A 12,283-nucleotide genomic window follows, 5' to 3' on the forward strand; every position below is an offset into this window, starting at 1 on the left:
ACTTGATGAGGTATTGGTACTTAGAAAGGCGAGCCAACCACCTCTGCTCAAGCGCACCGAGTTTGGCATCTTCCAGATGTGCTAACGGGTTGTTGTCCGTCATCACGGTCACCTCTGCACTGGTCAGGTACTCTGCCAACTTTTCGGTCATGGCCCACACCAGTGCCAGTAGTTCCAATTTAAAGGAGCTATAGTTGTAAGGGCTGCGCTCTGACTCCCTCAGAGACCGGCTGCCATAGACAATGACTCTCTCACGTCCATCCTGGACTTGAGATAACACAGCTCCCAGACCATGGGGTGTCGATCCGCGCATAAGCCAGAATCGGGGCACTGATCAGAGCCCCCTTCACTGCTTCAAAGGCCCCTTGTTGCCGGGGTCCCCACTCGATGGGACGATTCTTCGGGCACCCTGCAGTGCCAATTAACTCGTTTAAGGGGCCCACCAAATGAGCAAACTTGGGTATAAACCTCCTGTAGTAGCTGGCCAGTCCAATGAACGACCGCACCTCTCGTAGTGTACTCAGCTGGGGACACTTTTGGACGTCCTCCACCTTGTCGGGGGTTGGCTTTACCCCCTTCTGGGTGACCAAATGTCCCAAATACTCTGCTGTCAAAACAGTTGGCACTTCTTGGGCTTGATTTTGAGCCCATGGTCTTGCAGCCGTCCTAAGACCTGTCGCAGTTTCTGGAGGTGATCCTCAAAAGAGGCCCCAAACACTACTATGTCGCCCAGGTATATCAATACCGACTCGAAGTTGAGATCTCCCAGACAGTGCTCCATCAACCGCTGGAACGTTCCTGGGGCATTGGACAGGCCGAATGGCATCCGGTTGAACTTGTAGAGTCCCATAGCTAGGATGAAGGCCGTCTTCGCTTTGTCCTTCTTGGTCACTGGTACCTGCCAATACCCACTGGCCAGGTCAAGAGTCGAGAAGTACTTTGCATGACTCAGGGCGGACGACTCCTCAATCCGCGGAAGGGGGTAAGCATCCCGGACGGTCTGGGCATTCAGCTTCCGATAATCCACGCAGAAACGGAGACTCTCATCTTTCTTCCACACCAAGACTACTGGAGCAGCCCAAGGACTTTGACTCTCCTGGATCACCTGGTTTTCCAACATGCTGGCCACCATATCCTTCACCTCCTGGTACATTTTAGGTGGGATTTGCCGGTAACGTTTCCTGATCGGTGCAGCATTTCGTGTTCGATGGTGATGGCACACCCGAAGTCCTCATCATGTCTCGAGAAGGCCTCCTGAAATTCCCAAAGGGTGTCTTTCAGCAACTTCTGTTGTCCTGGAGTCAGGGTTTTGCAGTTCAACCCCATCCAGGCCATGATCTGCTCCACTCCGCTGTCGGGGTCTCCCTTTGATGGACTTCTACAGCATAGGTCCAGGCTGATCTTCTATCTGGCCGTGGCGTGAAGCTCCTCCGTCGAGGAATATCCCCTTCGGACACATAAACTTCGGCCAGCAAGGTATTCCCAGGGACAGTTAACGCACAGTCTTCAACGTTGAGGCAGCGTACAGACACACATCCATCCTTCACAGTAGCGAGGACCCGGGCTACCAGTGGATGAGTCTGCATTTCTTCTTGGTAAGCGGGCTCGATCAGGACCTCCGGTCCATTCAGTTGTTGTCCAGCCCCAACCGGCAACATCAATATTCGCTCTTGTCGAGGCGGGACCTTCACCGAGGTCCTCCGTGGCACCCTCACGTGTCCAATGGGTCGACCAGACATGTCGCCCTTTCGCAGACTACAGCTCCTCACCATCTGCTGTAGAACCTTCTGGGTTGGCCGGTGTGTGGTGCCCTGTTGCCAATACCTCGGCCCTTCTTCGGCATAAAGTTGATGGTCTAGGTCTCTCAGCACGTTCATACCTAGTGTCACATCCATCCCTCTCCGGGACGAATGATCCACCAGCACGACCCCCTTCTTGCCGATATCTTGCCCACACAGCCGGACCCGCATCCAGACTATTCCTCGGACGTCCATCTCTCTGTTATTGGCAGCCGTCAGCTTGATGACGCTCCCATCTTCCGGCTCCATCATATGTCCAAAGTGTCTTTCGAAGAACTCCAGAGGCCTAAGGGTGCACTCCAACCCTGTATCAACTAGGCAGCATACCTTCTGGCCTTCCAACTCGGCTTCCATAACGGGGCTGCTGGCATACAGGTCGTGTTCCTCATGCTTAGGGCTTAGCTTCTGGTGTACCATCGCAGGACGCCCAGCTACTGCGGCAGTCGGAAGTTTAACGCCAGCTCAGACTTCATCTGTTCTGGGCACTCTCTGGCCATATTGCCGTACTGTCGACAAGCCCAACAGAGGGATCCCCTTTTGACGTGCCCCCACAGCTGAGTTTTCCTGGGTGGAGTGGCGCGGGGTGCTGGGGTCATTTCCGGAGACCGGGCAGATTCTGCCTTCATCTGGGACACTTCCAGCCGAAGTTCTCTTAATTCTGTCCGCAGGGCCTGGACCACATCCTTTAAGGATTCTGAGTCTTCAGATGCAGACTGACCTCTTGTAGCATGGGTACTACCCACTGTTCTCACCGCCACAGGTATGCACTCTTCCTCTCTCTCCATGGCGGCTAAGTAGATGCTGTAGAATGTCACGTTGGGTGCCGTCCAGGTCATCTCTTGCAATTTGTCCTGTAAGAACTTGTTGGAGAGCCCCACTATGAACTGGTCTCGTAGTAGCAGGTCCACCTCCCGGTAAGCTCCCATGGCTTCTGGATCTTGCCGCTGTATTTCATTTAGCGTCTCCTGTAGGGCATTGGAGTACTGCATCAGGGTCTCGCCCTCTTGCTGTGGTCGGTTGAAGAAATGGCTCCGCAGCTGCACTACTTTAGCACGCCCCCCTTGGGCTCTCTCCAGCAGGGAGAATATTTTCTCTAGGGTGTCTCTCTCAGATTCAGGCCTTACCATCACTGTCCGTCTGACGTCACCCTCCAGAGCCCCCAATGCAACCTCTGCCTGCAGCTCGGAAGTCAGGTTACACATTCTAACTGCACTTTGCACTCTTTCAGTCCAGTCCTGCAACGTCATATTTTTACCGTGAAATTTTGGCAGGTGACCCAACAGCGCCCCCACGGGAATGTACCCTACTGGTACGGGCAGGGCAGGGGCAAGCTGTATCAGCGGTGTTGGGGCAAATTGGTCTTGCACTGGCGCACCCTGAGCTGGGTCCTGGACCGCAGCGGGGACCCTTTGCGAACATGCTTATACCCGGGAAAGAGGCACAGGGCCGCGGTCTTGCAAGAATCAGCATTAAGACAGCACCCTAATTAAAAAGCAAGCTGTTCGTCTTGCACAGTTCCGCTATAATACACTTAGCACTTTTACTGTGTTACTGTACACCTCCCAGGGTGGATAAAAATCAATGATTTTTAAAAAAAAATAAAAAAAAATTGGATTTTTTTTATTTAAATCAGATTTTTTTATTTAAAGCGGATTTTTTTTTATTTAAAGCGGATTTTTTTTATTTAAATTGGATTTTTTTATTTAAATTGGATTTTTTAAAATAAAATGCTTTTTGAGGAAATATATATTACCATCCAAAGGTTATTCCATCATGAAAAAAAAAAATTAGTTTTTTAGTTATGTAGAATAAGGCTGTATATGTTTAATTTGTTTTGGTAAATAAATTCCATTAATCCTTTTACAATGTCATGCTCTTCCAGAGGTTTTTGTAAGATTATTGGGCAGTTTCTCCGCCTACAAGATAGTATCACAGATGCTTGGTTTACTTTTGCAGTTCTCAAAACTGAATTTGACTCAGCGGAGATCACGTCTTTTCTTTAGAGCAAAAATGTTATAACATGAACAGAGTTAAGAAAAAGACCTTAATCCTAACTTCTACAAACCTATGAATACAGAATCAACCCCTTCAGTGCTAAGTTTCAAGAAGTTCAGTGAATAGAATAGAAACAATATTTTTCTGATTGTTTGGAGTGGAATAGATCTGCACAAGAATAAAGTGAAACTAAGTGTGAGGAGGAAGGGGCTGACAGTCTAAGTTTCTTAAAATATATATATTTTGTTTAGCCAAATTAGTTAACAAACATGGATGTTTGTTTAAGCAAATAACATATGCTGTAATGTTATTGTTTCAGTTGAATAAATCTATTTAAATTGTTATAATTAAGGTAATGATTATTTTTCTCCTTCCTAAGTACAACAGAAAAGTTGTCCAAATATGAATGATTAACCTATTAAACTGGGGATAAAAAAACTAATATGAAAAGTTATTCTAAAAATCTTCATCTACTTGCATATTAAAGTTATACCAGCAAGAATTAGTCTTTATGTAGAAAACTAGGATTTAAATCAAGCCTTACTGACTAGTGATTTAAATCGTGATTTAAATCGTGATTTAAATCAGTTTGATTTAAATCAAATCCACCCTGACACCTCCTTTTCTACGAATGCAGCATTTTAAGGGGGACACTGTGGAGCCTGTGTCCTGCTCCACTAGCACAGGCATGATTGCCACCTCACTCCAAGTGACAATACAGAAGTCCCACCATTCACACAGTGCAGAACTCCATTTATGTAACTGTAGTGCAAGCCTCGACTAGGGCTGCAAGTTTAAAGTCCCAGGGTCTATTTCTGCTAGTGCAGCAGCCAGGCCATCAGTTATTTCACACTCTGACACTGGAAACACAGTCCATAGCGCTGCCTTCTTTAAATCAGCAGTAACTGAGCGTTCTGGGCACTGTGGGATACTCCAAAACTGTAGAGCTGTAAGAACTCGAGGACTGCTACATTTCTAGCTACTCTGTACAAGATGCTGGCTGTATTGCACAGCCCTAAACTGCACTGTACTGTTTCTTGTTGGAAGTTGTACAACTTCTAACTACATTGCACAGCTCCTGGCTGCACTAGGCACACTTGATCAATAGGGCATGCTGCTGGCTGTCTTGCACAGCTATTCGCTGCACTAGGCACACTTGATCAATAAGACACACAAACAATATGGCACACTCCTGGCTGTCTTGCACAATTCCTGGTTATGCTAGGCACATTTAAGCAGCATGACACGCTCCCCACCTGTGTTGCACAGCTCCTGGTTGCAGTGCAATAAGCTGCTAGGTGGAACACCCTACAAGACACTTAACCACTGTGTAGCAGGAACAAGTACTCAGTCCCAAATAGTGGAGCTTCCTTACTCTTATTCACCTGGTTCTATCCATACTCTGATCCAAGCTTCCTCTCTCTTTCTGTGGTAGGCCCTCTAGCTAAGCTAAGCTGGGACCCTGAGATCTTCAAAAAGAAGGGAGTCCTCAGACTTCTCTGCCCCAGGGGCAGAGCCACCAGCACAGCGGTCTACACTAGAAGGCTGGACCCAGAAACTCTCTTTAGACTGCCAGACCTCTGACCATTTATGAGATTTCTCTCCCCCTACTGAGCATGCCTCTCCAGGGATTGGTCAAAGATCTATAAATATTCAGGCTGGTTGTCCTGTTCTCCATCCTACTATACTTCAAGAAATCTCTAGAAGCCAGGGGGAAGTAGCAGAACAGCAGCCTGTGAGACATTGAACAGCCCCAAGCAATCAAGCCCTGCTCCACTGATTACAGTGAAGCTAAAACTAAATCTGGCCTTGCAGCCTACCCTAATTAGGAGGGTGTTAACACATCAGTGGATCCGCTTCTTACTCTCTCCGTCTTCCGGTACTTCCAGGCTTGGTACATAGGTTCCCTGTGCTACGATGTCGATCGTGAATATGGGGCAGCAGTCACTAGGGAGGGAGTCAGCTCACCAACCTCCTCACTACCAGTGTTACCATCATCTTCTTTGCCAAGTATTCTACTCCAGCTTGCTGGCTGCTGTAACATTCACCACTACTCGGTGATTACTCATGGCAGCAGCTTGTTAGCCATATATCCTGCCAACTCCTTTGCATGAATAACCTTTGTATGGTGGCACTCTTGCCGCTCTGCTCCATCCCTAGTTAGTACAAGCCATTGTTATTTTGATATGCCATTACATGCAACCCCTTTTGTAAGAACTTCAGCCCAGGAACCTTTAACCACAAGCCTACAGGGCACTTATACCCACTTCCTGCCCAGGCCAATTTCCAGCTTTCAGCGCTGTCGCACTTTGAGTGACAATTGCGCGGTCATGCAACACTGTACCCATATGAAATTTTTATCATTTTTTTGTGACAGAGAGAGCTTTATTTTGGTGGTACTTAATCACCTCTGGGTTTTTTATTTTTTCTTAAACAAACCAAAAACCACTGAAAAATTTGAAAAAAAAAAAGTTTTTTCTTAGTTTTTGTTATAAAGTTTTGTAAATAAGTGATTTTTCTCCTTCACTGATGTGCGCTAATGAGGCTGCAGTGATGGGCACTGATAGGCTGCACTGATGGACTTGCGTCCGTCATATTACTATATGGCGGGCGGGAGGTGGTTAAATTAACTTGGATTGCTTACTGAGAAGTATTTAGTTGATACAGCACACAATCTCTTTACAGTTAATACTTCCTCACTCTAGCTCTCTTCCCTGTCCAGGCTATTTCCTAACCAGGCTGGCACCTCAAAGCAGTGCAAAGTCCATCAAGTCCTTAGTCCTCTTCAGCAACCCAGCTTGGTACCCCTTTAGGGGAAACGACCACTCCTAGGTAAAGATCACATTCTGTAGCACCCCCCTTGCTTGTTCCTCTTGTATTTATGGCCCACCACAAGGTGGCAGAGCCGTGAACACCTGGGAGTTAGTAGATTAAGTGATATTGAAGTTTTGTTTTTGTTTGTTAAATAAACATGTCATATTTTAGAAAACAACATGTCTATACTTACCTGCTCTGTGCAGTGATTTTGCACAGAGCAGCCCTGATCCTCCTCTTCTTGAGTGCCTGCCGGTGCTCTTGGCTCCTCCTGCTTTACCAGTGCCCCCAATAGCAAGCCACTTGCTATGGGGCACTGGTGCGTGCTCATTTCTGAGCCCTGCTCTATGCATCCATAAGACACATAGAGCTGCAGCTCGGTCCCACTCCCCACTCTCTTCTCAATGGCTCCCGCTGCTGTGTCTCAGCCAATGAGGAGAGAGAGACCCAGGACAGCCGAGGCTCCCATGAACATCACTGGATTGAGAGGAGATTCACGTGAGTATTGTGGGGAGCATCACACAGGTTTTTTACCTTCATGCATAGGATGCATGAATGTATAAAACCTTCAGCCTTTATGGCTACTTTAACCGCTGACTGATCCCCTAGCCTATTCACTGTACAAAGATTTCCGGGGAGGGGGCACAGGCCCTACCAGTGCCGCCTTTCGTGGCCGTCAATCACCGGGTCCTGCCTAGTGATTACAGAGGATCTCCGACGGGGAGGAGAACTGTTTTGTATACTAACAGTTCTCCTCCCTGTCAGCTGGGGAACACTGCTTTGGATGGCTGTGCACAGCCATCCAAAGCAGTGTGCTTACAGTGATATGAAGCACACTGACACGGCCCCCTAGTAAAACACACCCAGCACACAGCCTTTTGATCGCCCCTCATGTTAACCCCATCCTGCCCAGTGCCATTAGTACAGTGTCAGTGCTTTTTTAGCACTGATCACTGTACTGGTGTCACTGGGGATGTCAGTGACACCAAGTCAGTTTCAGTGTCAGAATGTCCACCGCAGTCCTGCAATAAGTCGCTGATCGCCGCCATTACTAGTAAAAATAGAAAAAAACAAAATCCCAGTATATATACCAGCAAACACTATAACTTTCATGTAAACAAATTAATTTACAGGTATAGGGATTTTTTTCATAGCAAAGACATGTAGCAGAATACATTTTGGCCTACATTTATGACAAAATTTGACTTTTTAAATTTTTTTACTGGACATGTTTAATAGCAAAAAGTCATACATATTGTTTTTTTGTATTACAGTTTATGTAGTTTGTGGTGTGGTCTTAACGCTTGTCAAATGCATATAAAACGCTTCAAACCTGCACATAGGACGTTTGGGGAGCATCTTTAATGCTTGCAAAACGCCAGTCTAACACCCATACTAAAGCTCATAAACGCCTAACGCCCATACAAATGCTCATTAAAGTGGAGCTCCACCCAAAAGGGGAAGTTCCACTTTAATACTTTGTCCCCCTCTCCCCATTTGGCACCTTTGGGGAGCGGGTACCCGAATTTCACAGGTACCCACTCCCACTGCGATTGCCTAGGCAATCGGAAGCAGACGTTGTCCTCCCTCCCTCTCCCCATAGTTTTCTAGAACACATGACAGGTCCCAGAAGACTACGGGACCATTCACAAAGTGCAGCACTTCTCGCACATGTGCAGTGGGCGTCCAGCTGTGAAGCCACAAGCTGTCACAGCCGGGTGCCCACACTAAAGCTGCCAGCGCCAGGGAGAGAAGACAGCCACTGAAACCTTCAGTGGTGGGGACACCGCAGGATCGATGGACAGGTAAGTGGTTGCATTTTAAAAGTCAGCAGCTACAGTTTTTGTAGCTGCTGACTTTTTGTTTTTTTTTTCCAGCTGGAGCTCCGCTTTAACTCCCGTCTAATGCCCATTGTAAAGCTTATAAACGCCTGTCTAACGCCCATTCTAAAGCTATAGGAGTGTCTGGTAAGAGTTAGAAGTTTAGTCAAGTGTGAACGAGCCCTAATGCAGGATAACCAGGGAAAAAAAACTAAAAAAAGAAAACTAATGCCGCCACATCTAATGATTGGTAAACTGCAACATATTACATTTTTGTTTCTTGGTTTAATACCGCTTTATTGCATTTTTATGCTTTGAAAGACTTCAATGGGCCAGAAAAGTGCAGATAATCACATAAAATATGAAACATGTCTCGTTTTTATTTTTTTTACAAAGCAGCAGCGTCATTGGAAACAATGTATTTTCCTGCGTTTTTACATGCAGCAAAACGCACATAAAAAAGCACAGGTGTGAGCCAGGCCTTCAAAATCCTGTGTACAGTGTTCGGAAACTCATGACATTGGTGAACTAGTAGAACTCATCGGCCCATACCTCAGCAGATGAACAAGTCGTCCTTGCCCTGGGGAGGTTGTGTGGTCCCTCAGAAAAGAACAGGCGGTGGGTGTGGTGTCGGCGTGCAGTACAGGGCCGGCCAATGTGTGTGCGCTCCTCCCTCCCTCTCCTTCCCCGAGATTTGGAGGTGGCTTGTGTAGACTGTGACTCCTGAGACCCGCGCTTCTCCTATACGTTGTCATACAGCTGGAGACCGGTCACCATGGAAACTGCGGCCGCCGGGAAGGTGAGCACACCGCCAGCACTCACACACCCGCACTGCACGCGGCACTGTGCTTGCTCCACGTGGGCGCTCCGCCTGTGCCAGCTGGATTTGGCGCCACTGGAGGGGAAGCGTGCTGCGTGCAGGAAGCTCTCAGACACCCTCAGCTCTCTATAGGGGGTCATTAGTACTGTAGGGAGTACATTTATCACCACACTGACCGCCAATCCGGGCTCAGCCGCCATTCTAAAGTGATTGGTGTAATTCTGAAAGTTGAGTAAAACTAGTGTGAGGAGAGGTGTTGCCCATGGTAACCAGATTCCAGGCACTTACAGTGAAAGCCAGCAGTTGATGGTTACTATGGGTAACCGCACAGCTTTTTTCACCCTTGAAGTGTTCGGCTTCCGGGCCGAGTTCACACCAGAATCTCACTAAAACATGCAGTGTATTCCTTTGTGTTCCCCTGCAGGGAATTTGAAGCAAATCCCACAAAACCATGCAATACTTGTGGAAAACGCGCCACATCACATGGTACTACAGTACTCTTTGATCTGGTGCCTGCAAATGCACTTTTGTTTGGGGTGCTGTTGGCAATGTGTTGACACCCTCGGTAAATCGCAAAGGAAGTGCTGGAAACATGAATGCGCCTTTCTCACACCACGTTCTGGTGTGAACCGGACCTCTTGAAGAACTTCACTTGAATCAAAATGACAACAAAGGTTTTATCACCGGGTCACACCAGAGCATGTTGTGGGAAAGGAACGTTCTGTGTGTGTTTCCTGCACCACGTTCAAGGCGCACTGCCTTTGCAATCTGCTGCAGGTGCCAATATATTGTTAATGGCAGTTCAAGCAGTGCATTTGCAGGCTCCAGATCCCATGGTACCATGCGATTTGGTGTGGTGCGTTTTTCAAAAGTAGGGGATGTTCTACTCTTTGTGCAGTTTCGGCTTGTTCAAATGAATGGGCTGAAAGTTGCTCTGCAGGGGGACGCACAGGAATGCGTACCACATTTTTGTGTGATTCTGACTTGATCCGGCCCTTAGAGTAGGTTCACGTCTGGGTTGTGCATGCGTGGGTACTGCAGCCTATTCATTTGAATGGGCTGGTGTACCTGCGAGAGATACAGGAAAGAAGTCCCTGACCCTTTTGTTTAACCACTTGCCTACAGGGCACTTATACACCCTCGTGCCCAGGCCAATTTTCAGCTTTCAGCGCTGTTGCACTTTGAATGACGATTCAACCCCTATGTACCCCTATGACATTTGTATCACTTTTTTCACACAAATAGAGCTTTCTTTTGGTGGTACTTATTCGCCACTGGGGTTTTTATTTTTTGCATTATAAACAAGAGCAAAAAATTTGGAAAAAAAAAGTTTCTTTGTTTCTATTATAAAATTTTGCAAACAGGTAATTTTTCTGCACTGATGTGTGTTGATGAGGCTGCACTGATAGGCAGCACTGATGGGCACTGATGAGGTGGTACTGGTGGGCATTGATGAGTAGGCACTGATTATGCTGCACTGATGATCAGGGTACTGATTATCAGCGCGGGTGTCCTCTGTGACATTTGCTGGTTATCAGCAGTACTACCAGTGTGAGGAAAGTGCTGCCAATAACCGTCAACTGTATTTACTTTATCTGCTGTGTCATTGGACACAGCTGATCACGTGGTAAAAGGCTGCTGTGATTGGCCTTTTACCTAGTCATGTGATCAGCTGTGTCTGTAGGAAACAGCGATCACTGACATCCCAGGAGTCTTAATGGAATTTTCTTTTCTCTCATCTGGAGGAGGGGCTTTCTGAGTTAAGCACACACTCCTGCCTGCATGCCTGAGCTAAGGGCTGTATGTGTGCCTGTATTTCATAGTCTGTTCAGCCTGAGGCAAGATGCGAGGCTGTACTAGAGCAGGGAGTGTGTTCAAGATGTGGCTGTGATTGGGAAGGGGTGTGAACCAGAGGCAGGCAGTGATTGATTTGTTTTGGGGGGGTTGAACAGAATAGCTAATGCAGGCATGCTGTGTGTCTGCACAGTGTCCTGTACCTCTGAATGGACAGCCAAAAGATGAAAACCGACAATGCTACTGCCCCTTTCAGATGGGGGATGGGGTGGACTTCAAGCAGATCCGCCTACTCAGCGGGGGATCGCAACACTAATCCCCGCTGAGCAGGCAGATGACAGATCTGTGTCCACTCAGCTATGCAGAGTAGACACAGCCCGCCGTTCTCTATGGGGCGGTGCGATTGAAATGGACCGTCTATCCGTTTGCGACCGATCCTCAAGATGGATGGGGAATGGACTCCCATCAATCTGTTTTTAGCTTACAAGATCAGATCATGTGTCCGCTGACACCCACCATTCCATAGAGAATGATGGATGGTCCACCTGAAAAACTGTCACGAACCTGATCAGACTGTTGGTGTGAGAGGGGCCTAACACCGATCAGCTTCTGTACTTTGTGTGGTCAGTTTAAAACAATTAGGAAAGGAATAAACATATGTGAACACACATAGAAAAAAAAATATTTAGGGTAACATACACTATACATTCTTCTTTAACACGTCTTGAGTTGCAATAAATGTTCTGTACATATACACACACATATTCAGAAGCTTGTACATTTTCTCAATTGGTAAAAGCGATCTGAGTGGCTAATTAGCCGCTGGATTGCTGTAACAAGGGTTGCCAACTCCCCCCCCCACTGCCCCCTATCCTATTCTGGGCTCTCCCGTCCCACAGGGACCTCGGCACTGAAGCCAGCGGTGCTGCTGGCTTACCATAGAGCTGATCTGGGACCGGAACGCCACCAATCATTTCTATAGTATACAAAACCGTTTCAGTCTTTTGTTTACCGGCAAGGGAATGCTTCAGATCAAACCAGTCTGAGTTTGATCCGAAGCTTTCGAGGGTAGAGGAGAGAGATCTGGGGTTTATTAGACCCCAGATGTCTCAATAAAGAGGATCTGTCGCTGCTTATTGCCTATCACAAGGGATGTTTACATTTCTTGTGAGAACAATAAATGTGATAACAATTAAAGGGACAGGGTAAACAAAAAAAAAATTGTAAACTCCCCTGTCCCC

The 12,283-nt window shown here is 47.2% G+C and overlaps 1 protein-coding gene across 1 annotated transcript in view; it reads left to right on the forward strand.

Annotated features, from left to right (window-relative positions):
- Positions 1-9,090: 9,090 nt before the first annotated feature.
- Positions 9,091-12,283, forward strand: part of CDCA7L (cell division cycle associated 7 like) — a 36,534-nt gene continuing 33,341 nt past the window's right edge. Inside the window, exon 1 of the mRNA XM_089673153.1 lies at positions 9,091-9,227. Within this exon, the coding sequence (XP_089529279.1) occupies positions 9,204-9,227 (24 nt within the window). The 5' untranslated portion in view covers positions 9,091-9,203. The remainder of the gene's footprint in view (positions 9,228-12,283) is intronic.

This window comes from Staurois parvus, unplaced genomic scaffold, assembly GCF_062004578.1.
Source record: "Staurois parvus isolate SC_StPar_1 unplaced genomic scaffold, SC_StPar_1.0 ptg000136l, whole genome shotgun sequence".
Classification (NCBI taxonomy): Eukaryota; Metazoa; Chordata; class Amphibia; order Anura; family Ranidae; genus Staurois; species Staurois parvus.